General features: G+C 49.8%; 1 protein-coding gene across 2 annotated transcripts in view; it reads left to right on the top strand.

The window, feature by feature from the left end:
• The window catches only part of INTU (inturned planar cell polarity protein), a 274,157-nt gene that overhangs the window by 130,362 nt on the left and 116,043 nt on the right, over nt 1–27,752 (top strand). For both annotated transcript variants that reach the window (XM_063920310.1, XM_063920309.1), the window contains exon 4: nt 11,295–11,498. In XM_063920310.1, coding sequence (XP_063776380.1) covers nt 11,295–11,498 — 204 coding nt within the window. The remainder of the gene's footprint in view (nt 1–11,294; nt 11,499–27,752) is intronic.

Genomic DNA, 27,752 nt, shown 5'->3' on the forward strand with positions numbered 1-27,752 from the left:
TCTTATATTTGCCCACTGCCGTCTATTCCACAGCACAAACTACTGAGATAATGCCAACATACACTGGTTACAATCCAAAGACCTGACTTGAGAGAAACATTGACTGCTATGCCCTCAGCAGCTTTTAAAATATATGTTGCCATGGGTGCATCATTCTTATGCTATCAAATATATTAAATATTTCTCTAACGTCCTAGAGGATGCTGGGACTCCGTTAGGACCATGGGGAATAGACGTGCTCCGCAGGAGGCATGGGCACTTTAAGAAAGACTTTGGACTCTGGGTGTGCACTGGTTCCTCCTCTATGCCCCTCCTCCAGACCCCAGTTTTAGACTGTGCCCAGAGGAGAATGGGTGCACTGCAGGGAGCTCTCCTGAGTTTCCTGCTTAGAAAGCATTTTTGTTAGGATTTTTTCTCTTTTTCAGGGAGCACTGCTGGCAACAGGCTCCCTGCATCGAGGGACAGAGGAGAGAGGAGCAGACCTACTTAAATGATAGGCTCTGCTTCCTCGGCTACTGGACACCATTAGCTCCAGAGGGAGTGAACACAGGTTCGTCCTGGGCGTTCTCCTCACAGAGCCAGAAGAAAAGAAGACAGAAGACGTCTCAGGCGGCAGAAGCCTTCGGTGCTTCGCCACCTTTGGCTGTAATTTTGCATCCTCATAGTCGACACTAGAGTCAGTATCTGTGTCTGTATCTGTGTCAGTGATCTGGGATATGGTGCGTTTTTGAGACCCCGAAGGTCCTGGTGCCACAGGGACCGGCATGGTCTGACTACCTGACTGATCACTAGCTTCAGCCTTGTCTAATCGTTTATGCAGTAAATTTACATTTGCATTCAAGACATTCCACATATCCACCCAGTCCGGTGTCGGCGTTGCCGACGGCGATCTGACCATCATGCACTCCCCCTCCTCCTTAGGTGAGCCTTCCTCGTCAAACATGTCGACACACACGTACCAACACACTTCACACACAAAGGGAATCTCTTTTCTGAAGACAGGTTCCCCCTGAGGCCCCTTGGAGAGACAGAGAGAGAGTATGCCAGCACACACCCCAGCGCTATATAACCCTGGAGAAAAACACAGATTGTTTACCCAGTAGCGCTGCTTAATGTATAAATGCCAATAATGTGCCCCCCCTCTACTTTAAAACCCCCTTTCACGGTGTGTCAAGCAGGGGAGAGTCCGGGGAGCTTCCTCACAGAGGTGCTGTGGAGAGAAAATGGCGCTCGTGAGTGCTGAGGGAGAAGCCCTGCCCCCTCGGCGGCGGGCTTCTATCCCGCTCAAACTTACTAAAAAATGGCGGGGGCTCTTTTATATACATGTACAGTGCCCACCTGTACATGTATATAGACTTTTGCCATAGGAGAGGTGTTTTATTGCTGCCCAGGGCGCCCCCCCTGTGCCCTGCACCCTTACAGTGACCGGAGTGTGTGAGGTGTATGGGAGCAATGACGCACAGCTGCGGTGCTGTGCGTTACCTCAGTGAAGCACCGAATGCTTCTGCCGCCTGAGACGTCTTCTGTCTTCTTTTCTTCTGGCTCTGTGAGGAGAACGGCGGCGCGGCTCTGGGGTGAACGCCCAGGACGAACCTGTGTTCACTCCCTCTGGAGCTAATGGTGTCCAGTAGCCGAGGAAGCAGAGCCTATCATTTAAGTAGGTCAGCTCCTCTCTCCTCAGTCCCTCGATGCAGGGAGCCTGTTGCCAGCAGTGCTCCCTGAAAAAGAGAAAAAATCCTAACAAAAATGCTTTCTAAGCAGGAAACTCAGGAGAGCTCCCTGCAGTGCACCCATTCTCCTCTGGGCACAGTCTAAAACTGGGGTCTGGAGGAGGGGCATAGAGGGAGGAGCCAGTGCTCACCCAGAGTCCAAAGTCTTTCTTAAAGTGCCCATGCCTCCTGCGGAGCACGTATATTCCCCATGGTCCTTACGGAGTCCCAGCATCCTCTAGGACGTTAGAGAAATATTTAATATATTTGATAGCATAAGAATGATGCACCCATGGCAACATATATTTTAAAAGCTGCTGAGGGCATAGCAGTCAATGTTTCTGTCAAGTCAGGTCTTTGGATTGCAGCTAGTTCCCAGGAGCAGAAGTCCTCCCCTACATCTGCAAAGTCCACTGCATGACGCTGGGGCTTCCCGGGGGGAGTTAGCTCAAGTGGGGGCACGTCTTCGATATTTCAGCCAGGTCTGGGTTCACTCACAGGTGGATCCCTGGGCTATAGAGATTGTTTCTCAGGGATACAGGCTGGAATTCGAAGACGTGCCCCCTCGCCGGTTTTTCAAATCGGCTCTGCCAGCTTCCCAGTCAGAGAGGGAGTTAGTGTTGACTACAATTCAAAAATTGTATCTTTAACAGGTGATAGTCAAAGTTCCTCTTCTCCAGCAAGGAAAGGGGTATTACTCAACCCTGTTTGTGGTCCCGAAACCGGACGGTTCGGTCAGGCCCATTTTGAATCTAAAATCCCTGAACTTGTACTTGAAAAAGTTCAAGATGGAATCGCTCAGAGCGGTCATCGCCAGCCTGGAGGGGGGAGGATTGGATGGTGTCCCTGGACATAAAGGATGCATACCTTCATGTTCCGATTTTCCCTCCTCACCAGGCGTTCCTGAGATTTGCAGTACAGGACTGTCATTACCAATTTCAGATGTTGCCGTTTGGGCTTTCCACAGCCCCGAGAATTTTCACCAAGGTAATGGCGGAAATGATGGTGCTCCTGCGCAAGCAGGGGGTCACAATTATCCCATACTTGGACGATCTCCTCATAAAGGCGAGATCTCGGGAGAAGTTGCTGGACAGCGTGTCGCTGTCGGTGAGGATGTTACAGGGGCACGGCTGGATTCTCAATATTCCGAAGTCCCAGCTAGTCCCTACAACGCGCCTGACCTTTCTGGGTCTGATTCTAGACACAGACCAGAAAAAGGTTTTTCTTCCGATGGAAAAGGCTCAAGAGCTCATAGCCCTGGTCAGGAACCTATTAAAGCTAAAAAAGGTTTCAGTGCATCACTACACGCGTGTCCTGGGGAAGATGGTGGCATCGTACGAGGCCATACCCTTCGGAAGGTTCCATGCGAGGACCTTTCAATGGGATCTACTGGACAAATGGTCCGGGTCCCATTTACAAATGCATCAGAGGATCACCCTGTCTTCCAGAGCCAGGGTATCTCTCCTGTGGTGGCTACACAGTGCTCACCTCCTAGAAGGCCTCAGGTTCGGAATTCAGGACTGGATCCTGGTGACCACGGACGCAAGCCTCCGAGGTTGGGGAGCAGTCACACTGGGAAGAAATTTCCAAGGTCTCTGGTCGAATCTAGAGACTTGTCTCCACATCAACGTCCTGGAGTTGAGGGCCATATACAACGCCCTACGCCAGGCGGAGGCATTGCTTCGGGACAAACTGGTTCTGATTCAGTCAGACAGTGTCACAGCAGTGGCTCATGTAAACCGCCAAGGCGGCACAAGGAGCAGAGCGGCCATGGCAGAAGCGACCAGGATTCTTCGCTGGGCGGAAGGCCATGTAAGCGCCCTATCAGCTGTATTCATCCCGGGGGTGGACAACTGGGAAGCGGACTTCCTCAGGTGGCACGACCTGCATCCGGGAGAATGGGGACTTCATCAAGAAGTCTTCGCACAGATCGTGGGTCGGTGGGGACTGCCTCAGGTAGACATGATGGCGTCCCGTCTCAACAAAAAGCTAAAGCGGTATTGCGCCAGGTCAAGAGACCCTCAGGCGGTAGCGGTAGACGCTCTAGTGACACCTTGGGTGTTCAAATCGGTCTATGTGTTCCCTCCTCTACCTATCATACCCAAGGTGTTGAGAATAATAAGACTAAGAAGAGTAAGAACAATCCTCATTGTTCCAGATTGGCCACGAAGGACTTGGTATCCGGATCTGCAAGAGTTGCTCACAGAAGATCCGTGGCCTCTTCCTCTAAGACAGGACCTGCTGCAGCAGGGGTCCTGTCTGTTCCAAGACTTACCGCGGCTGCGTTTGACGGCATGGCGGTTAAACGCCGGATCCTAGGGAAAAAAGGTATTCCGGAGGAGGTCATTCCTACCCTGATCAAGGCTAGGAAGGACGTGACATTGAAACATTATCACCGTATATGGCGAAAATGTTTCTTGGTGTGAGGCCAGGACTGCTCCTACGGAGGAGTTCCATTTGGGTCGTCTGCTTCACTTCCTGCAAACAGGAGTGACTTTGGGCCTAAAATTAGGGTCCATAAAGGTCCAAATTTCGGCCTTATCCATTTTCTTGCAAAAGGAATTGGATTCTCTTCCTGAAGTACAGACATTCGTGAAAGGGGGTGCTGCATATTCAGCCTCCTTTTGTACCTCCGGTGGCGCCGTGGGATCTTAATGTGGTATTAAGTTTCCTCAAGTCACCTTGGTTTGAACCACTCACAACAGTGGAGTTGAAATATCTCACTTGGAAAGTGGTCATGTTGTTGGCCTTGGCTTCAGCTAGGTGTGTTTCGGAATTAGCGGCTTTATCACATAAAAGCCCCTATCTGGTTTTCCTCGTGGATAGGGCGGAATTGAGGACTCGTCCTCAATTTCTGCCTAAAGTGGTCTCTTCTTTTCATATGAATCAACCTATTGTCGTGCCTGTGGCTACACGGGACTTGGAGGATTCCGAGTCCCTTGATGTGGTCAGGGCTTTGAAGATTTATGTGGCCAGAACAGCGAGGGTTAGGAAAACTGAAGCGCTGTTTGTTCTGTATTGCTCGCTGGATCTGTAACACGGTTCAGCAGGCGCATTCTACGGCAGGATTGCCATTGCCTAAATCGGTTAAGGCCCATTCCACTAGGAAGGTGGGCTCGTCTTGGGCGGCTGCCCGAGGGGTCTCGGCATTACAGTTGTGCCGAGCAGCTACTTGGTCGGGGTCAAACACCTTTGCAAAGTTCTATAAATTTGATACCCTGGCTGAGGAGGACCTCCTGTTTGCTCAATCGGTGCTGCAGAGTCATCCGCACTCTCCCGCCCGTTTGGGAGCTTTGGTATAATCCCCATGGTCCTTACGGAGTCCCAGCATCCTCTAGGACGTTAGAGAAAATAAGATTTTACACTTACCGGTAAATCTATTTCTCGTAGTCCGTAGAGGATGCCGGGCGCCCGTCCCAAGTGCGGACTTTTTCTGCAAGATTTGTATATAGTTATTGCTTACATAAGGGTTATGTTATAGTTTCATCGGTTTAGACCGAGACTATGTTGTTTGTTCATACTATTAACTGGGTAGTTATCACAAGTTATACAGTGTGATTGGTGTAGCTGGTATGAATCTTGCCCTGGGATTCCCAAAAATCCTTTCCTCGTACTGTCCATCTCCTCTGGGCACAGTTTCTCTAACTGGGGTCTGGAGGAGGGGCATAGAGGGAGGAGCCAGTGCACACCCAGAGTCCAAAGTCTTTCTCAAAGTGCCCATGCCTCCTGCGGAGCCCGTCTATTCCCCATGGTCCTTACGGAGTCCCAGCATCCTCTACGGACTACGATAAATAGATTTACCGGTAAGTGTAAAATCTTATTTTTTATTGGTAATTTACAAGCTGAATAGTCTTTTTTTTTTTTGTGTTGATATTTTTGGCAGATACATTTATCAGTGAATCGGAGGAAAAAAACTTTTCCACAAATTATCTTTTTTTAGATATTTTCTGTGGTATAGGGGTGGCATCTTCATCTATCTTGGAATTTTGGGGTGTTGAATCATCATATAATTGATAAATTGTTGTAAAATGCAAATTTTGCTTACGTCCTAGAGGATACTGGGGTCCCATTTAGTACCATGGGGTATAGACGGGTTCACTAGGAGCCATGGGCACTTTAAGAATTTGATAGTGTGGGCTGGCTCCTCCCTCTATGCCCCTCCTACCAGACTCGGTTTAGAAAATATGCCCGGGGAATTCGGTCACACTTATGGAAGCTCCTGAAGAGTTTTCTGCATTTATTTTTCTGTATGTTATTTTCAGGCAGGTCTGGATGGCACCAGCCTGCCTGCTTTGTGGGACTTAGGGGGGAAAATGGCCAAACCTCTTGAAGAGTTAATGGTCCCGTTCCCCGCTGACAGGACACTAGCTCCTGAGGGAACTATTCGCAAGCCCCACCACGGCTAGCATACATTCCCGCAGCACGCCGCCACCCCTAACAGAGCCAGAAGAAATAAGAGTGATAAGTACTAAGCCGGCTTCCCAGTTAGCGGGTCGCCGGTCATTATGGCGGCACAAGGGTACGGAGACGCACGACTACTCACCGGGGCAGATTGCGTCTCTAGACTCGGTACATAACTGCGTCTCAGTACACTGTACATAGTATCCACACTGGCAAACAAAGCTTTAAAACGGAGCTGGTTCCATTTTAAGCACAAAATTACCTCAGCCAGTATCAGTCCCTTGCCATTTGTCCACAAAAGCAATCTCTGGCCCATATCCTCCAGTCTGACTCTGACGCTGAGGGGTCAGGCATGGGGGAGGTGGATTTAGAAGGGGGGGACGCTGCTCTGTCACAGGGAATAGAGGCTCTTATAGAAGCTATCAGAGACATTCTGCAAATTCCTGATAAAGTGGCAGAGGAGTGTGAGGAATCTTATTTTAATGTAAAAAAGAAATCCTCAGTCACTTTTCTGTGTCAAAGGAATTGAATATCCTGTTTGAAGAACCGTGGGTTAATCCTGATAAGAAATTTCAGATCCCTAAATGTTAATCTCATCTTTTCCTTTTCCTCCAGAGGATAGGAAGAAATGGGAAAATCCGCCGATAGTGGATGCATCAGTATCCAGGATGTCACGTAAAATAGTGTTGCCTGTCCCTGGTGCAGCCTCCCTGAAAGATACGGCCGATTGCAAGATTGAGACTACACTCAAATCCTTGTACATGGCTGCTTGGGTGGCCCAGAGACCCACTATAGCATGTGCGTGGATTACTAAAGCCATTGCTAGATGGTCACGTAACCTAATTGAGGGGTTGGATTCCTTATCCAGGGGGGAGATTGTTTCACTCCTGCAACAGATACAGGACTCTGCAAACTTTATGGTGGAAGCCATAAAAGAAGTGTTTGCTTAATGCACACACCACGGCTATGGCAGTGTCAGCACGTAGGGGTTATGGTTATGTCAGTGGACTGCGGATTCCAGGAAAGGCGTGGAAGGCCTATCCTTCACAGGAGAGGCCTTATTTGGAGACAAACTAGACAAATGGATCTCCAAAGCTACTGCGGGTAAGTCAACATACTGTATCTTCCTTCTGCAGCTCCACCAACTAGGAAGACCTACTCAGGACCTACTTTACAGTCCTTTCGGACTGCCAAGTTTAAGGGCAAAGCCAGAGGATCTTCTACAGCCAACAAAGACGCTAGAGGTAAACCACGCAAATCAACAACTGCCGGTTCTCAGGAACAGAGTGCCAGCTCTGCTTCCGCAAAGCCTTCAGCATGACAGTGGACCGCAATGCCTGGAAGACTGGCAGGTGGGAGCCCGACTAAACAGTTTGTCACATCTGGACAACATCATGCCAGGATCCCTGGGTCATAGATCTTCTTTCCCAGGGCTACATACTGGAGTTCCAGGAACTCCCACCTCACAGATTCTTCAAATCAGGCTTACCAGTTTCACAGGAGGCAAGTATAACCTTACAGGATGCCATTCAAAAACTGGTACAAACGCAGGACATTGTTCCAGTTCCACCTCGTCTACTAAACAAGGTGTATTATTCCAACTTGTTTGTGGTACCGAAACCGGACGGTTCGGTAAGGTCGATTCTGAATCTAAAATCATTGAACCCATTCTTACGAACGTTCAAGTTCAAGATGCAGTCTCTGAGAGCGGTGATCTCAGGTCTGGAGGAGGGGAATTCCTAGTGTCCCTGGATATCAAGGATGTGTACCTTCACATTCCGATCTGGCTGCCTCACCAGGCTTATTTACAGTTTGCACTGCAGGACTGTCACTACCAGTTCCAGGCCCTACCTTTTGGTCTCTCCACGGCACCGAGAGTGTTCACCAAGGTGATGGCAGAGATGATGTTTCTCCTTCGCAAGCAGGGAGTGAACATAATTCCGTACCTGGGCGATCTTCTGATAAAGGCTCCGTCCAGGGAGAGCTTGTTGAACAGCGTTGGCCTCACAACCCAGCTTCTCCTGTATCGCTGCTGGCTTCTGAATCTTCTGAAATCTCACTTAGAGCCAACTCGGAGGCTCCCTTTTCTGGGAATGATACTGGACACACAGTCGCAGAAAGTGTTTCTTCCATCGAAAAAAAGGCATTGGTAATCCAGTAGATGGTTCGGGATGTCCTGAAGCCAACCCGGATTTCGGTGCACCTATGCATTCGCCTTCTGGGATAAATGGTGGCCTCTTACGAGGCTCTTCAGTACGGAAGGTTTCATGCACGACCCTTCCAGCTCGATCTGTTGGACAAATGGTCCGGATCACATCTTCACATGCTCCAGAGGATCCGTCTGTCGCCAAAGGCCAGGATCTCCCTTCTGTGGTGGTTTCAGACTTCTCACCTGATCGAGGGCCGACAGTTCGGGATTCAAAATTGGATTCTGCTAACCACGGACGCAGGCCTCAGATGTTGGGAAGCAGTCACCCTGTTTCAAGGAAGATGGTCAAGCCAGGAAGTCGTCCTTCCAATCAACATTCTGGAACTTAGGGCTATATACAATGCCCTTCTGCAGGCCTCATATCTTCTTCAAGATCGGGCCATTCAGGTCCAGTCGGACAATGTGACGACAGTGACGTACTTAAACCGACAGGGTGGACGGAGAAGCAGAGCAGCAATGTCACAGGTGTCAAGAATTCTCTGTGCAGATAAACATGCTGCGGCATTGTCGGCGGTCTTCATTCCGGGAGTAGACAACAGGAAGCAGTCTTCCTCAGTAGACACGACCTGCACCCGGGGGAGTGGGGCCTTCACCCGCAGGTGTTCAGGTGCTTGACCGGTCGATGAAGATATCCACAGATTGACATGATGGCCTCTCGTCTCAACAAGAAGCTCAAGCGATATTGTTCCAGGTCGAGAAACCCACAGGCGGTGGACACTATAACGACTCCATGAGTAGATCCAATGGTGTACATGTTTACTCCACTTCCTCTGATCCCAAGAATTCTGAAAATTCTCATTGCTCCGGACTGGCCAAGAAGGGCCTGGTACGCGGATCTCCTGGAGATGCTCCTTGAAGATCTGTGGCCTCTACCTCTTCGCGAAGATCTACTGCAACAGAGCCCGTTAGTCTATTAAGACTTGTCATGGCTAAGTTTGACGGCATGGAAGTTGAACGGTTGATTCTTGCCAGGAGAGGCATCCCTGACAAAGTCATCCCGACTATGATCCAAGCCAGGAAAGGGTAATGTCTAAACATTACCACCGTATTTGGAAGAAATACGTCTCTTGGTGTGAGAGCAGAAAATATTCTGCGGTGGAATTTCATATGGGGTGTTTCCTGCTTTTTCTGCAATCGGGTGTGGATGTGGACCTACGTCTGGGCTCAATAAAAGTCCAGATTTCTGCCTTGTCCATTTTCTTTCAGAAACAATTGGCTTCTCTTCCTGAGGTCCAGACGTTCTTGAAAGGTGTTCTGCACATCCAACCTCCCTTTGTGCCTCCTATGGCACCTTGGGATTTCAATTTGGTGCTGCAGTTTTCCTCCAATCGGACTGGTTTGAACCGTTACAGGTGGTAGATATTAAATATCTTACGTGGAACACAGTCACACTGTTGGCCTTTGCTTCAGCAAGACGTGTGTCGGAGCTAGGGGCGTTGTCTCACGAGCCCCTACTTCATTTTCCATGAGGACAGAGCTGAACTCCAGAACTCGTCAGCAATTCCTTCCTAAGGTGGTGTCCGCGTTTCACATCAACCAACCTATTGTGGTTCCGGCTGTTACGGACACCTCTGCTACTTCAAAGTCTTTGGATGTTGTGAGGGCTTTGAAGGTGTATGTAAAGAGAACAGCTTGTCACAGTAAATCTGACTCGCTGTTCGTTCTCTATGATCCCAATAAGATTGGGTGTCCTGCTTCAAAGCAGTCAATTGCATGCTGGATCAGGCTCACTATCCAGCATGCGTATTCCATGGCAGGCTTGCCAGTTCCGAAATTTGTTCAGGCCCACTTGACTAGGTCGGTGGATTCTTCTTGGGCGGCTGCCCGGGGTGTCTCTGCTTTACAGCTCTGCCGAGCAGCTACTTGGTCAGGTTCGAACACGTTTGCAAAGTTTTACAAGTTTGATACTTTGACCAAACTGAAGGTCGTCAGAGGCCAATCAGTTCTGCAGGAACCCCAGCACACTCCCACCCGGTTTGGAAGCTTTGGTACTTCCCCATGGTACTAAATGGAACCCCAGTATCCTCTAGGACGTAAGAGAAAATAGGATTTTAATTACCTACCGGTAAATCCTTTTTTCGTAGTCCGTAGAGGATACTTGGCGCCCTCGCGGTGCTTCGTTCTTCCTGCACTGTTACTTGGTTAAGTATTGTTGTTTGGTTCAGCTGTTGCTGTTCCTGTTTTCAAGTTTGGTTAGCATGGCTTTCCTCTTGTTTGTGTGTGCTGGTTCGGAATCTCACCACTATCCTTATCTTTATCCTTCTATCAAATTATGTCCATCTCCTCCGGCACAGTTTCCTAGACTGAGTCTGTTAGGAGGGGCATAGAGGGAGGAGCCATCCCACACTATCAAATTCTTAAAGTGCCCATGGCTCCTAGTGGACCCGGCTATACCCCATGGTACTACATGGAACCCAGTATCCTCTACGGACTACGAGAAAAGGATTTACTGGTAGGTAATTTAAAATGTTATTTTATTGCTATGCTAATGCTACTTTACACACACAAAATGCATTCTCTTTTTATCGGTACATACGCTTAAAGCTGCCTGTTAGGGTTAGTTTGGTGCAAGACTGCATTTCGAGCAGTGAACAGCCTTGTAACTGTTGCATTAACATTCCCCCTATCAGCACAGTAGTCACATTGAGATTTTTTACCGCATCTCATTTCGTCTTTCCAAGTAGACATTCTATTGAAGCAGAATTTATTCTCGTTTAATGAATCTGCCTCAGTCCAAGCCAGAAAGTTGACTGTTATAGTCCCTGAGCTGTAGCTGAGTTTTAGTGTAAAACGTTAACATTTTCTGCACAGATTGTCTGGAAACCCAAGTATTACAGAGTCCTGTAGATGGAAGGATATGAGATAATAATACTTTGCTATCATTTAACATTGTCCATAAAAGAACACATCCTCACATATTTAAAGTTAAATCTACTTGTATATTACTCATAACACTTTTTTTTTCTATCGGAAAGGTGAAGCTAACATTTGAAACCCCGGTGTTTGACACGCAAATTCCAGCTCAAAATATGAATGGTTTGTCACAGTCACCCATAAACAATCTGACAAAGCTGATCTGGGGAGAAGAGCATGCCAACCTCCAGCAGATGCTGCAAGGAATGCCTCACATAGCAATGTACCTCACCCTCAGCTTAGACTCTGACGCCTCAAAAGAAGAGGTAAGTGACTGGATACTCTGGTCTTCTCCTTTTGTATTCAGGTTTGTATAGCACATCCACACCCATTTACTATACTTACTTTGTGGCTGCCACAGACGAAATAAACTGGAAAAGTCATGTATGCGCAAAATTCTCTAGTGCAGTGCAAAAGTCTTTACTGCACATGGAGAGGGAGGTTTGCACAAGGCCCCCTCCTCCCCCTATAAACAGTCTCCTTTATATGCTACCCATTATGTGGTAGAAGGACTTTGGAATGGGTGTGGTATTTTAGGTAAATTAGACTTAGGTCGACCACTATTGGTCGACATCAGAAAAGGTCGACATGAAGGTTTTTTTTCTTCCTATTTTGGTGTCGTTTTCTCCGTGCAGTGACCAGGAACCCCAATTAGTGCACCGTGTCCCCTCGCATGGCTCGCGAGCTTCGGGCTAGGTGCCTCGCTCTGCTCAGCACAGGTTACCATTCCCAATTGTAGTCCACGTGGAGTGTAAAGTATGAAAAAGTAAAAAGAAATATGCAAAACTCATGTCGACCTTTTGTCATGTTGACCTAGAAAATGTCGACCTAGAGTCTGTCGACATAGAAACCATGTTGACCTACTGACTGTCGACCAATAGTGGTCAACATAGACAGTGTCGATTTACTTACTGTCGACCTAAAGACCGGATCCCCTTTGGAATACCTTGCAATGGGTTACATACTATTTATTGGCTGGTGTGATGGTGGCTGTCAAGATCCCGACAGCGGCATCCCCCCCCCGCCAGAATGTTGGCAGCGGGGTGAGCGCTAAGAGTCCCCTTGCGGGCTCAGTGGCTCAATGCGCTTGCCACAGGTTCTATTCTCACTCTATGGGGTGTCGTGGACACCCACGAGTGGGAATAGCCCCTGTGTACCGGAAATCTGGCAAATTGATTGCATCCCCTTGCAATCACACTTGCTACCCTTTATACTAAAGGGGCCAGGCTTTTTTTTTTTTTAACTCTATCTCGATATGTTCTATGAGCTGAGAGGGGGCATATTTGTTATGACGTACTTTTCAGTTCCGGTTTTACAGCTTGGCAGTAGAGTTGTTTCCTTAAAATGTTGGATGCAGTATTTTAGTCTGTTAGAATGTATTGTGCGCTAAACAAGATGCAGTGGGCAAGAGCTATTGGGGGGTCATTCCGAGTTGATCGCTCGCTAGCAACTTTTTGCAGTGCTGCGATCAGGTTAAATCTCGGCAAAACTGTGCATGCGTATGCACTGCAATGCGCAAGCCCGTCGCACGGGTACAAAGCGGATCGGTGCTGGGCGATGGATTTAACGAAGAATCCATTCGCACAAAGAAAGAGGGCATTTGTGGTTGTGAACTGACCGTTTTCTGGGAGTGTTTGGAAAAACGCAGGCGTATCCAAGCGTTTGCCGGGCGGGTGTCTGATGTCAATTCCGGGACCAAAAAGACTGAAGTGATCGCAGCGGCTGAGTAAGTCCACAGCTACTCAAACTGCAAAAAGCTTTTTGGTGCCATCGGCTGCAAAAGCGTTCGCACTCTTGCAAAGCGAAAATACGCTCCCCCGTAGGCGGTGACTATCTGATCACAGCGCTGCAGAAAGTTGCTAGCGAGCGATCAACTGAATGATGTCCGTAAAATCATACATAATGAGTTTCAGTACAATAACAATATAATATTTTGGTTTTTTTTAAAGCGATGTGTAGCATTCATAAAATAATTCTAAAATGCTTAAATAAGGACCTAAAATACTGGTAGACGCAGGCAGCTTTCCCTATGTATGATCACATGCACTGCAACCAAACTTAGCCTTTTATATACAGACACGGCTGTCAATTTTTTTATTACAGGCTATCAACTGTGTGCTCCCTGCATATGTACATTTTTCCACTAGTTTGAAATTAGAGTCGTATATCTGTTAATAAATCCCATCTGCCTACTGGTTGCCATATATGCAGAGTAGTAATAGAACTTACTGGCTGGCAATGTGCTCTGCAGATGTATGCAATAAGCGCATAGTATAAATAAAAATATTTTATAGTGTTCAGTATCAGATGGTCGTCTGTGTGTATATTTATATTTATTGGCTCTTTATCTCTCTGCTATGGCTCTGTTTTATTACTAAGCATGGTAATTTCTAAACTGTCTACATCCACATAACTGAATCCAATGATTCCATTTATTCTCTGACAATTTCTAAGTAACTTTAAAGTAGAAGGACATATGCTTCATAATGTTAGGATTACATATTTAAGTTTATAACTCAGTTTTTAGTTAAAAAACGTTAGTGTTTTTTTTTTTTTTTTTAAATTATAGTGATGCCTAGGCATTGCATTCTAAAACACATAAATTATCATATATGGACATTGTTGTGAGTATGCGACGTTATCAAGTAAAACAACATTATCGCTTATATAAAGCATGTGACAATACTACAGTATATCAATTGTGGTTGCATTTTTATGGATATTGATATAATAATTGCAAACAACATTTTGCTATCTATGAGAGGACACAAATGTCTTTAGTGCCGCATAAATTGTGTATTGTTATTGGTAGTCAAGGTGATACTACTTTTGTATGCAGGCAGCTACTAAGGATCTCCTATATATTTGTCTAAATCTGTGACTCTGTGCCCGTAACGCTGGGTGGAGTCACAGCGGTGGGCGGAGTCAGCAAGTCTCTGCTCCTGCTGCCTGTCCTTCTCTCTCTCTCCCCTCCCCCCACCCATCAGCAGCTCTGATTCCCCGGCCGCGGCGCCGGCCCAACAACAACGGCTGATGCCGCCCCCGGCATACACATTAGGAGGGACGGGTGGCGCAGGAGAAGGCTCTCATAGCCCTCCCTGCGCCGTGTACACAGACCCGCCGCCTCCTCCGCACAAATCCCGCTGTCAGCTCTCCTGCTGTGACAGGAGGCGAGTGCTGCAGTGACGTCATCTCCTGCAGAACTCTCCTCCTGTCACACAGCCGGCACACTCTCCAGTCTCCGGGGGCTGCCAGCATCTACAGGCAAGCTGGAAACACCCCCGGAGCGAGAGAGAACAGACCCGCGAGGCCACGCCCATTTCACAGCAGGCCACGCCCCCTTTTCGGCCGCGGGGGGGGGGGGGGGGGAGATGTGTGTAACAGTAATGCTGAAATGCTGACCCAGTGACGCCTCTGGACACTGTACTGTTTACCAGCCTGCAGCAGCCGCCCACAGCCCCAACGGTGAGTCCCTCCGGCCATCCTACCCACTGTTTCTATGTCTGCTCGCCACTTTACACAAGTCTGCTCTTCTGGTGCCCTCCCCCTCCACTACTTTCCCCACTCTCTTCATCAGCTTCCTCACTGGGGACCCTCCCTGCCGACCCGCGTCTCTATATCCCCTCCCTACCGCCCCGCGTCTCTCTATCCCCTCCCTACCGCCCCGCATCTCTCTATCCCCTCCCTACCGCCCCGCGTCTCTATATCCCCTCCCTACCGCCCCGCGTCTCTATATCCCCTCCCTACCGCCCCGCGTCTCTATATCCCCTCCCTACCGCCCCGCGTCTCTATATCCCCTCCCTACCGCCCCACGTCTCTCTATCCCCTCCCTACCGCCCCGCATCTCTCTATCCCCTCCCTACCGCCCCGCGTCTCTATATCCCCTCCCAGCCACCCCGCGTCTCTCTATCCCCTCCCTACCGCCCCGCGTCTCTCTATCCCCTCCCTACCGCCCCGCGTCTCTATATCCCCTCCCAGCCGCCCCGCGTCTCTCTATCCCCTCCCTACCGCCCCGCGTCTCTCTATCCCCTCCCTACCGCCCCGCGTCTCTCTATCCCCTCCCAGCCGCCCCGCGTCTCTCTATCCCCTCCCAGCCGCCCCGCGTCTCTATATCCCCTCCCTACCGCCCCGCCTCTCTCTATCCCCTCCTCCCTATGCCTCTGTATCCCCTCCCTACCGCCCGCGTCTCAGTATCCCCTCCCTACCGCTCTGCGTCTCTGTATCACCTCCCTACCGCCCCGTGTCTCTGTATCCCCTCCTACCGCCCCGCGTCTCTGTATCCCCTCCCTACCGGCCCGCGTTTCTCTATCCCCTCCCAGCCGCCCCGCCTCTCTGTATCCCCTCCCTATCGCCCCGGGTCTCTCTATCCCCTCCCTACCGCCCCGCGTCTCTCTATCCCCTCCCTGCCGACCTGCGTCTCTCTATCCCCTCCCTACCGCCCCGCGTCTTTCTATCCCCTCCCTACCGCCCCGCGTCTTTCTATCCCCTCCCTACCGCCCCGCGTCTCTATATATCCCCTCCCTACCGCCCTGCGTCTCTCTATCCCCTCCCTACGGCCCTGCGTCTCTCTATCCCCTCCCTACGGCCCTGCGTCTCTCTATCCCCTCCCTGCCGCCCTGCGTCTCTCTATCCCCTCCCTACCGCCCCCCTTCTATCTATCCCCTCCCTACCTGCCCGCGTCTCTCTATCCACTCATACAAATATTGAACCGCAGCAAGGCGTGCAGGGGTTAAGGGGGCGTAGCCCCTTTCGACGGTGTGAAGAGCGCCCGTAGGGCGCGATGAAGCACCTAGTTAGTTATAATAACCTGAGCAGTAATCAACAAGCAAGTATATTGCATTCTAAAACAAAGTGCTTTTTAAACGGACAGGTTGTACTGTCTAGATTTAACAGCACTTTTATCTTCTGATCATTAAAAGTCCATAAGCTTAAACATACAAATAATTTCTTAACCTGCTTCTGTTGGCCGCCTAGATCAGTGATTTGTCGTACATTGAATAGATAGCATCAGAAACTGAAGGGGCGGTCAGATGGGTACTTGGGCAAGGGGTTATGAAACAGTGACGTGTTGTAACTGCGCCTGGATAGTACAAGTAACCTTTTTATCTAAATATGGGGGTATGATATAGTATAGCGCAGCCCAGTGTTATTTTGTAATAGGGGACAGATCATGTAATGTAGGCCGAGTATAAATTTCTGTTGCGATGTACACCGGGCTCCACAGGGAATGACATTGGGGGTGTAGAGTAGGATCTTGATCCGAGGCACCAACAGGCTCAAAGCTTTGACTGTTCCCAGAATGCATAGCGCCGCCTCCTCTGTAACCCCGCCTCCGTGCGCAGGAGCTCAGTTAGTTGGTGCCATGCAGTAAGCAGTCATACAACAGGGGGGCTGCTCCAGCAGCCCTAGGATAAAGCTTTTTAAAGAAAAATGAAGACTTCAAGGGCTGCAGCAGAGGCATTGTAAGTGCTGGATGTCAGTCAGACATCTCCTGCTGCAGCTCCATCACCTCCCCCAGCGGCACTGTACACTCCCGCACCCTGGTTGCCGGGTACCTACAGCTGAGTCTCCGGTTTTCTTCCTGTTAGACACACACGACCGCTGCTCTCCTGGATCACGTGGCCGCACTCAGGGAGGAGGTAAGTGGGTCCCCCCGGCGGGACCCGCTGTAAATCGCGATCCCACGCGGGCGGTGGGAGGCGGGCCGTGCGCGCTGGCGTGGACACTGTGGCAGTGCAGGGACCACACTAGGCCACCAGGGCATGGGCACAGGTCGGTTTTCTCTCATAAAACAGTATTTAAGCCCCCAGTGCACCAGGTGGTGAAGTTCAGCAGAGGAATAAGGCTTTGACCTGTAGCCCCTCCCCCAGCCCCAGGGCGCCATTTAGAGTAAATGTTCCCGCCCTGAAGCTGCATATCTCTCTCTCCCTCACTCCCTGTCAGCGTTTGGGCACCATTAGGACAAGCTGAGCTGATCCTGGGACTGTTTGGGCATATCCTCCTCTGTAAAGCTGCCTGCCTGTCAGCGCTGTGCATTTTACAGGACACTTAAGTATTCTACATGTCTGCTGACAGTGTTAGTTAAGAAAAAGTGCATTTAGTCAGGGTTATATAGTACAAGTACCCTGTGATATACATCCAGTCTTTACTGTGCATTGTTATATCTATTAAGTGTAGAGCTATATTTAGTACTACTATGTATTGCTAGTCCACTGCATTTTTATGTCATAATTTCTGCATTGTACAAACTGTGACTCTGTGTGTGTGTGCATATAGCTGCTGTGTGACCTCCATTTCGTGTATCTCACTCAGATTGCTATCCCTATATTCTATTACCTGAGGGGGCTAAGTGCGTGAGGTTTATCATTAATATAGGTAGTTCACAGAATATACTCATTGTGTATTTTTCTCTGTGATTTCTAGTCACCATATTCTTCTAGAATTCCCTGTTTGTGCTGAAATACACTGCACAGGGGGTTCTTGTCAGGTATTGTGTTGCTGATATTGTACTGTGTTGCCTTTTGATTATGCCGGCTACAAAGGGCAACGGTGTTGGGGCTGATCCCACATTGCATGGTGTTGACGCTGCAGACACATTTGAGGATAACAGCAGCTGAGGGTTCAGGTTCTTGGGGTTCCTTACCTCCCAGTGGTACTGTAGCAACGGGGGTTCAAAATGACCCACCTTGGGCTACCTTCTCCACGCTATTGAATACGCTGGTAACTAGACTAACGCCCCCTATTGGACTTCCTGTACCGGTACAACCGCTTATGGTTCCCGCGGTTAACCCGCCGTGGGCAGATCAACTGTCTGCTCAGTTACAGCAATTTAACCAATCACTGACTACTCAGAAGTTTAACCCTCGCCCGCCTAAGACCAAGGGGTCCTCTAAGCGGGCAATTACTTCCTCACAATCCACCAACGTCCCAGACACATCGTCTAATGAGGATGGCGTTTATGCTGACCCCACAGATTCTGATCCTGATGCTTCTGATAGGGAAGCTGTTTCACAGGTGGATGTTCCTGACTTGTTGGAGGCTATCCGGCTCATTCTTTATGTTGATGATGACCCGGAGCCTGATGCTGCCGCTAAGAAACTGGACAGGTTTAAACGTCGGAAAGTGGTTAAACAAATTTTACCTCACTCTGACCATTTAGTTGACATACGTCAGGAGTCCTGGGGAAATCCAGGAAAGAAATTCACGCCTGACAAGAAGATGCTGGCTCGCTACCCCCTCGCTGCGGAGATGAGTAAAAATTGGGAAACACCCCGCCAGTGGATTCGCAGGTAGCGCGGCTGGTGGTATCCTCAGCTCTGCCTGTAACTACAGTCGCGTCCCTGAGTGAGCCGACAGATAAGCGTGTGGAGGGTTGTTTAAAGGCATAGGACCACCATTGCAGCGACATGGGCTGCAGAAGCTGTGGAAGCGTGGGCTCAGGAGCTGGAGGAGGAGTTGCCGCCCAACGCTTCTGATCATGCTAGACAATGCTTGTTTTATATTGTCACAGCGTCTCATTACATTAAGGAGGCGGCTTCTGATGCTGGTATTCTGGCGGCCAAGGCTTCTACTACATCCATTTTGGCTCGCCGGATTCTCTGGTTACCGTCCTGGTCTGTGGATATGGACTAAGAAATCCATGGAGGTACTCCCTTTTAAGGGAGACATTCTTTTCGGAGAAGACCTCAACCAGATAGTGGCTGACTTAGCTTCTGCTAAAACAGCATGTCTACCTAGTACTGCTCCTTCGGTGCCGAAGGCTAAGAGTACTCCATTTCGCTCCTTTCGTCCATTAGGGAAAGCAAAAGGTCAGGCGTACCCGAAACAGGTTCGCACTTCCAAACCCAATAAGCCTAAACCCAAAAGGGCCTGGGCTGCCCGTCAGCCTGCTTCTTAAACTGACAAGCCTGCCGCATCACGGGGCAGGCCTCCCTCTGGGGGATCCCAGGGTGGGGGGCCCGACTTCTAGGGTATACCCAGGAATGGTTGAGGACCACTTCCGATGCCTGGGTACGGGAAGTCGTCACTCGAGGTAACGCTGTACCCTTCAAGAATCGTCCCCCTCATCGATTTTGCCTGACAGACGTCCCTTCGGATCAGGTGAAGGCAAAAACTTTTCATTCGGTGGTACAGTCCCTCCTGGACACAGGAGTGGTAGTACAGGTGCCTCTGGCTCAGAGAGGCAAGGGGTACTATTCACTGCTGTTCCTAGTCCCGAAACCGAATGGGTCCTACCGGCCCATTCTCAACCTCAAGTCCTTGAACAAATTTGTGAGGATCTCCAAGTTTCGTATGGAAGCTCTTCGCTCTATTGTTCTGGCCTTGGAACCTGGGGATTATATGGTCTCCCTGGACATACAGGATGCTTGCCTGCATATTCCCATTGCAGTGTCGCATCAGCAGTATCTGAGGTTTGCGGTTGGCAACCTCCATTACCAATTTCGGGCGTTACCTTTTGGTTTAACCACTGCGCCGCGAGTCTTCACCAAGGTCATGGCGGTAATGACGGCTGTACTCCGCCGTCATGGGGTCAGGATCCTACCGTACCTGGTCGACTTGTTGATCCTGGCAAATTCCCCCGAAATTCTCCTATGCCATCTGGATCTGACTATCCAGTTTCTGTAAGCCCACGGGTGGCTCATCAACTGGAAGAAATCTTCCCTGGTTTCTGCTCAGAGCATGGTGCACCTGGTTGCGTTGTTGGACACTCACAACCAGCAGTTGTTCTTGTCTCAGGAGAAAGTCCTGAAGCTTCGGGACAGGATTCAATGCTTCCTATCTCGTCCGCAAGTGTTGATACATTCGGCGATGCAAGTGCTAGGCCTCATGGTGTCTGCTTTCGACATGGTGGAGTACTCTCAATTCCATTCCCGCCCTCTGCAGAAGCTGATTCTTGCCAAGTGGGACGGCCTGCCTCACCGGATCAAGTCTCAAATGATCTCCTTGTTTCCGGAGGTCCGTCTGTCACTGAGCTGGTGGCTTCAGGGCCAACGATTGAGCAGGGGTCGTCCCTTTTGGATCTCCAACTGGGTCCTTCTGACGACGGATGCCAGTCTGAGAGGTTGGGGCGCGGTGTTGGAGCAACACTCCCTTCAGGGTCGGTGGACCAAGGAGGAGTCTCTCCTCCTGATAAACCATCTGGAATTGCGGGCGGTGTTCAACTCATTGAACTTCGCCCAGCATTTAATACAGAACAGACCTGTTCAAGTACAGTCAGACAACGCCACCACGGTGGCGTACATCAATCATCAAGGCGGCACTCGAAGCTTCATGGCATTGAGGGAAGTATCATGGATTCTTCAGTGGGCGGAACGCCATCTGCCAATCATATCGGCAGTGTTCATTCCGGGGGAGCGGACTTTCTCAGTCGTCAGGACGTACACGCCGGAGAGTGGAGCCTCCATCCAGAAGTGTTTCAACTCCTCGTGGACAAGTGTGGCCTTCCAGATGTGGACCTGATGGCATCTCGACACAATCACAGGGTTCCATTCTTCGGAGCAAGGACAAGGGATACTCAAGCAGCATTCGTGGATGCACTGGCACTTTCGGCTACCATACGTGTTCCCTCCAGTGTCACTCCTGCCCAGAGTAATAATCTTCTGATCGCTTCAGCATGGCCCAGATGGCATTGGTTCTCAGACCTTCAGGGTCTCTCAATAGAGCGTCCCCCTTCTACTTCCGCAGCGCCCAGATCTCCTCGTTCAGGGTCCCTGTGTATATCAGGATTTAGCCCGATTGGCTGTGACGGCGTGGCTCTTGAAGTTTCCGTCTTAAGGACTAAAGGATTTTCTGAGGCGGTCATTCAAACCATGTTGACAGCCCGGAAACAGACTTCTGCTCGGATTTATCATAGGGTCTGGAATTCTTTCTTTGCTTGGTGCGCATCTTACAATCATGATGCTTACAAGTTTAGTACGGCCAAACTTATGGCCTTTCTACAACAAGGCCTGGACTTGGGCCTTCGTCTGGCCTCCATCAAGGTTCATATTTCTGCCTTGTCTGTTTGGTTCCAGAGAAAATTTGCAACTTTACCTGATGTTCATACATTTACTCAGGGTGTGTTGCGGATTCAACCTCCTTACGTCCCGCCTGTGGCTCCTCCTTGGGACTTGTCGGTGGTTCTGGAGGCGTTGCAAGGGTCTCAGTTTGAGCCTCTTGAATCGGCAGACCTTAAGTGGCTTTCTCTTAAGGTGGTGTTTCTGCTGGCTATTGCCTCTGCCAGGCGGGTGTCGGATCTGGGTGCCTTGTCTTGTAGGTCACCATATCTGATTTTTCACCGTGATCGGGCGGTTCTTAGAACACGTCCCGGGTATTTACCTAAGGTGGTGTCTTCTTTTCACCTTAATCAGGAGATTGTGGTTCCGGCCTTTGCCTCTCCTGAATTGGCTTCCAAAGAGCGGTCTTTGGATGTGGTACGGGCTCTCCGTATCTATGTGAAGAGGACGGCTCCCATCAGGAAGTCTGATTCTCTCTTTGTACTGTTTGGTTTTCACAAACGAGGCTGGCCTGCTCATAAGCAGACCCTGGCCAGATGGATTAGAATGGTGATTGCACTTGCTTATGTACAGGCTGGACTTCCAGCTCTTGCTACCATTAAGGCCCATTCTATTCGGTCTGTTGGACCTTCTTGGTCGGCCTGCCGTGGTGCGACCCTTGAGCAATTGTGCAAGGCGGCTACGTGGTCCTCCATGAACACGTTCATAAGGTACTATGCCTTCGATACTTCCGCCTCCCAGGAAGCATCCTGGGAGGCGGAAGGGATGCCGGGTTCTTGTGCCCGCTACATTGCGTCCCCTCCCATAAGGAACTGCTTTAGGACATCCCCAATGTCATTCCCTGTGGAGCCCAGTGTACCCCGCAGCAGAAAACGAGATTTATGGTAAGAACTTACCGTTGTTGAATCTTTTTCTGCGAGGTACACTGGGCTCCACAGGGCGCACACCCTGACGCACTTAGCTTCTTTGGGTTGGTATGGCATTAGCCACTGACACTTTCTCCTGTCGTGAGAATGTGGTGTATGTGGCTACTAACAGTTGTCGTCTCTTTTCCTGCTTCTGCATTGGACTGGTTAACAAAAACTGAGCTCCTGTGCATGGAGGCGGAGTTATAGAGCAGGCGGCGCTATGCATTCTGGGAACAGTCAAAGCTTTGAGCCTGTTGGTGCCTCGGATCAAGATCCTACTCTACAATCCCAATGTCATTCCCTGTGGAGCCCAGTGTACCTCGCAGAAAGAGATTTAACAACGGAAAGTTCTTACCATAAATCTCGTTTTTTATTATCTACTTGTTGCAATCTTTGACCCTGATTCAGCATGGTACGCCAATGTGCTGAAATCTCTATTATGCGATTTCAGCTCATGTGCGTACGCTAGTACGCGCATGTGCAAGGTCTTAAACTGTGATCTCAGTCCTGTGAGGGCGGTGACAGGGCATCGGCACTCCATTTGGAGGGGGCGAGGTCCAAACAACACAGGCGTGTCTCTACTGTTTGCGGGGTGGGCTGCAGTGGCAGGAGTTGCAACCCAAAAGGTGGCTGCCTGCCGACTGCCTTCGCAGGGGGCAACCCTAATCATGCGAGCACTTAGCTGCTGAGCGAAGCGCTCGCATGTTAGTGGGGGCAGAGGACCCGACATGCGGGGCGGACTTGCCCTGTGCTGGGCATTCCCCCCGCATGTTAGTGTAAAGGATTGTAGTTGTGATTTTTTTTTTTTTTTTTTTGCACAACTACATCCCAGGGATCCGGTCTGAAGATGGACAGTGTTTAGGTCGACCACTATTGGTCGACAGTCACTAGGTCGACATGAGTTTTTCACATTCATTTCCCTTTTTGAACTTTTTCATACTTAGCGATCCACGTAGACTACGATTGGTAATAGTAACCTTTGCCGAGCGCAGCGAGGCACCTTGCCCGAAGCATGGCGAGCCATGCGAGGGGACAGTGCACTGATTGGGCTTCCTGGTCACTGTACAGAGAAAACGACACAAAAAAAAACATGAAAAACTCATGTCGAGCTTTTGACCTGTCGACCTTCAAATCCTGTCGACCTAGTGACTGTCGACTTACAGTGGTCGACCCAAACATTGTCGACCTACACACTGTCGATCCAATGATCCACACCCTACAACCCATACTGAATTAGGCCCTTTGTGAGGCTGGTATCTACACTAAATAGGTCTACCACTAATGGTAGACACCCATTAGGTTGACAGGGTCAAAAGGTCGATATGTAAAAGGTAGACAGCTCAACAGATCGACAGGGTCAAAAGGTTGTTGTGATAATGGTCGACACACATTGTAGACACAAGTTTTTTTTATTTTTTATTTTTTTTCAACTTTTTCATACTTTACCATCCACATGGACTACGATTGGGAATAGTAACCTGTGCCAAGCGCAGCGGGAGTGGAGTGAGGAATGGCGAGCCATGCGAGGGGAAGCAGTACACTAATGGGACTTGTTTGTGGCAGAAAAGTGACAAACACCAAACAAACAAATTGTGTCTACCTTTTTTTTGTTTTGTTTCAACCATTTTCCATGTCGACCTTTTGACCATGTTGACCTTACCTACTGTCTCCCCATTCTATGTTGATAGTGGTAGACTTATTGGTTGTAGACTTTTTTAGTGTACTGTAGATCTAATAATCCACATCCTGTGAGGATACCGTCGCTCTTGTTTTCCTGGCCAGTCACTGTTCTGTCTGTAGGTACTTGTCAGTGTCCGGGAGCGGCGGCCGGTGCGCTTACCACTCCGCTGACTCCTTCTCCATGCGGCTGGTGCGCACCGCTCTCCCCCTGGCTGCTTCCTGGCCACGCCGGGTGGCGCTGCATACAGAGTTGCAGGGAATGGAGTCCCTGCCGTCCTCGGTCCGGGGGCGCCGCCATTGTTCCCGGCGATCACATGCTGGGAATAGACCAATGGTGGTCCCCGGCCGTCACATGACCCCAGCAACCAATAGGAGCAAGACGGGAGATACAAAAGGAAGCACTGGGCAGAGACCCAGCGCCTGAGTATTGTTGTTACCACAGCTTTACTACAGGCTCCTGCTTTGGTTCCTGGAGTACTTTGCTTTTGGATACTTTCCAGATTCCTGTGAACCGCAGTGTGAACCGAGACCAACTTCGAATGTGAACCGAGACCAGAATCAGTTCAGTTCTCCATTTCCAGTTTCTGTGTTGCCAACGCCCGGATCACTGATGCAAACCCGTTATATCTGGTACCAACCCGGATCGTTGCTGCTAACCCGTTATATCCGGTACCAGCCCGTATCGTTGCTGCTAACCCGTTATATCTGGTATCAGCCCGGATCGTTGCTGCTAACATGTTGTATCCATTACCAGCCCGGATCGTTGCTGCAAACCCGAAATATCCGGTACCAGCCCGGATCGTTGCTGCAAACCCGTTATATCCGGTACCAGCCCGGATTGTTGCTGCAAACCCGTTATATCCGGTACCAGCCCGGATTGTTGCTGCAAACCCGTTATATCCGGTACCAGCCCGGATCGTTGCTGCAAACCCGTTATATCCGGTACCAGCCCGGATCGTTGCTGCAAACCAGTTATATCCGGTACCAGCCCGGATCGTTGCTGCAAACCCATTATATCCAGTACCAGCCTGAATCACTGCTGCAAACTCGTTATATCCGGTACCAGCCCGGATCATTGTTGCGAGCCCGACATACATACATACATACATACATACATACATACATACATACCTACCTACCTGGTACCAGCCCGGATCACTGTCACGCTTCCAGATTTACAACAGTACCCGACGTGGTCACGCACCACCAGACTTTTACCAAGACCTCAATCACCACATTGAACACCACCCCTCTTACGTCAGAGTAGCTGCATGAGAAGGACTTATATCCGGCCCTCTTTGTTTCGACCCAGCCTCCGTTCCCCGTCCTGGACATCAGACGAATCCCCGAGTGCACAAGCATCTAGCGCCAGTTCAGTGACAGTCCTCATCATTCGTCATTCTTTTCCACTAACTCACAATAGGTTAAATAAATCACCTAGGCAAACTGGCAATACATTGGCATAGATTCAACAAATACCGGAGGGGGGAGGGAGGGGGGGGGGGGGGGGGGGGTTATCCGCAGCTTCCATCTTAGCCATCACTGACTGTTCACAGAGTCTAATATGCAAAGTAAATAAGAGTGTTATGATCCCTTGATTTGGGATTGGTATGGTATCCCACCGCACGAGATGCCGAAAGTCAGTATACCCACATCAGCATCCCGAGCGGTGGAATGCCGGCAGAGGGGCGAGCGTAATGAAGCCCCTTGCGGGCTCGCTGCTCTTGCCACCCTGCGTGCTCAGTGGCGAGCTACGCTTGCCACAGGTTCTTTTCTCCCTCTATGGGTGTCGTGGACACCCATAGAGTGTAATCACCTACCTCACCGGTATACCGGTGGCGGTATGGTGTCCCAGTTGGGATCCCGGCGTTGGTATTGTGACAGCCGGGGTCCCGACGAACGGTATGCTGACCGCATACATTTTGATTTTAAAGCCTTATTTCTTTAACGTCCTAGTGGATGCTGGGGACTCCGTCAGGACCATGAGGAATAGCGGCTCCGCAGGAGACAGGGCACATCTAAAGAAAGCTTTTAGGATCACATGGTGTGTACTGGCTCCTCCCCCTATGACCCTCCTCCAAGCCTCAGTTAGGTTTTTGTGCCCGTCCGAGCAGGGTGCAATCTAGGTGGCTCTCCTAAAGAGCTGCTTAGAAAAAGTTTTTTTAGGTTTTAAATCTCAGTGAGTCCTGCTGGCAACAGGCTCACTGCATCGAGGGACTTAGGGGAGAGATTTTCAACTCACCTGCGTGCAGGATGGATTGGAGTCTTAGGCTACTGGACATAGCTTCAGAGGGAGTCGGAACACAGGTCATCCTGGGGTTCGTCCCGGAGCCGCGCCGCCGACCCCCCTTACAGATGCTGAAGATCGGAGGTCCGGAAACAGGCGGCAGAAGACTCTTCAGTCTTCATGAAGGTAGCGCACAGCACGGCAGCTGTGCGCCATTGTTGCTACACACTTCTCACTGACCAGTCACGGAGGGTGCAGGGCGCTGCTGGGGGCGCCCTGGGCAGCAATATTAAATACCTTTTAGTGGCAAAGAATACATCACATATAGCCATTAAGGCTATATGTATGTATTTAACCCAGGCCAGATTTCTCAAAACCCGGGAGAAAAGCCCGCCGAAAAGGGGGCGGAGCTTATTCTCCTCAGCACTCAGCGCCATTTTCCTGCTCAGCTCCGCTGTGAGGAAGGCTCCCAGGACTCTCCCCTGCACTGCACTACAGAAACAGGGTAACAAAGAGAAGGGGGGCATAAATTGGCGATATTTATATATTAAAAGCGCTTATAACAAAAACAACACCTTTTAGGGTTGTTTATATACATTTATAGCGCTTTTGGTGTGTGCTGGCAAACTCTCCCTCTGTCTCCCCAAAGGGCTAAGGGGGTCCTGTCTTCGATTAGAGCATTCCCTGTGTGGCTGCTGTGTGTCGGTACGTGTGTGTCGACATGTATGAGGACGATGTTGGTGTGGAGGCAGAGCAATTGCCGGTAATGGTGATGTCACCCCCTAGGGAGTCGACACCGGAATGGATGGCTTTAGTTATGGAATTACGTGATAATGTTAGTACATTACAAAAGTCAGTAGACGAAATGAGACGGCCGGAAAACCAGTCAGTACCGGCTCAGGCGTCTCAGACACCGTCAGGGGCTGTAAAACGTCCCTTACCTCAGTCAGTCGACACGGGTACCGACACAGATGAATCTAGTGTCGACGGTGAAGAAACAAACGTATTTTCCAACAGGGCCACACGTTATATGATCACGGCAATGAAGGAGGCTTTGCAGATCTCTGATACTGCTGGTACCTCAAAAAGGGGTATTATGTGGGGGGTGAAAAAACTACCTGTAGCTTTTCCAGAATCAGAGGAATTGAATGACGTGTGTGATGAAGCGTGGGTTAACCCAGATAGAAAACTGCTAATTTCTAAGAAGTTATTGGCATTATACCCTTTCCCACCAGAGGTTAGGACGCGCTGGGAAACACCCCCTAGGGTGGATAAGGCGCTCACACGTTTATCAAAGCAAGTGGCGTTGCCGTCTCCTGATACGGCCGCCCTCAAGGATCCAGCGGATAGGAGGCTGGAAACTACCCTGAAAAGTATATACACTCATACTGGTGTTATACTGCGACCGGCAATAGCCTCAGCCTGGATGTGCAGTGCTGGGGTAGTGTGGTTGGATTCCCTGACTGAAAATATTGATACCCTGGATAGGGACAGTATTTTATTGACTCTAGAGCAATTAAAGGATGCGTTTCTTTATATGCGAGATGCTCAGAGGGATATTTGTACTCTAGCATCAAGAGTAAGTGCGATGTCCATATCTGCCAGAAGAAGTTTATGGACGCGACAGTGGTCAGGTGATGCGGATTCCAAAAGGCATATGGAAGTATTGCCATATAAAGGAGAGGAATTATTTGGGGTCGGTCTATCGGA

The sequence above is a fragment of the Pseudophryne corroboree genome, chromosome 1 (assembly GCF_028390025.1).
Source record: "Pseudophryne corroboree isolate aPseCor3 chromosome 1, aPseCor3.hap2, whole genome shotgun sequence".
In the NCBI taxonomy this organism is placed as follows: domain Eukaryota; kingdom Metazoa; phylum Chordata; class Amphibia; order Anura; family Myobatrachidae; genus Pseudophryne; species Pseudophryne corroboree.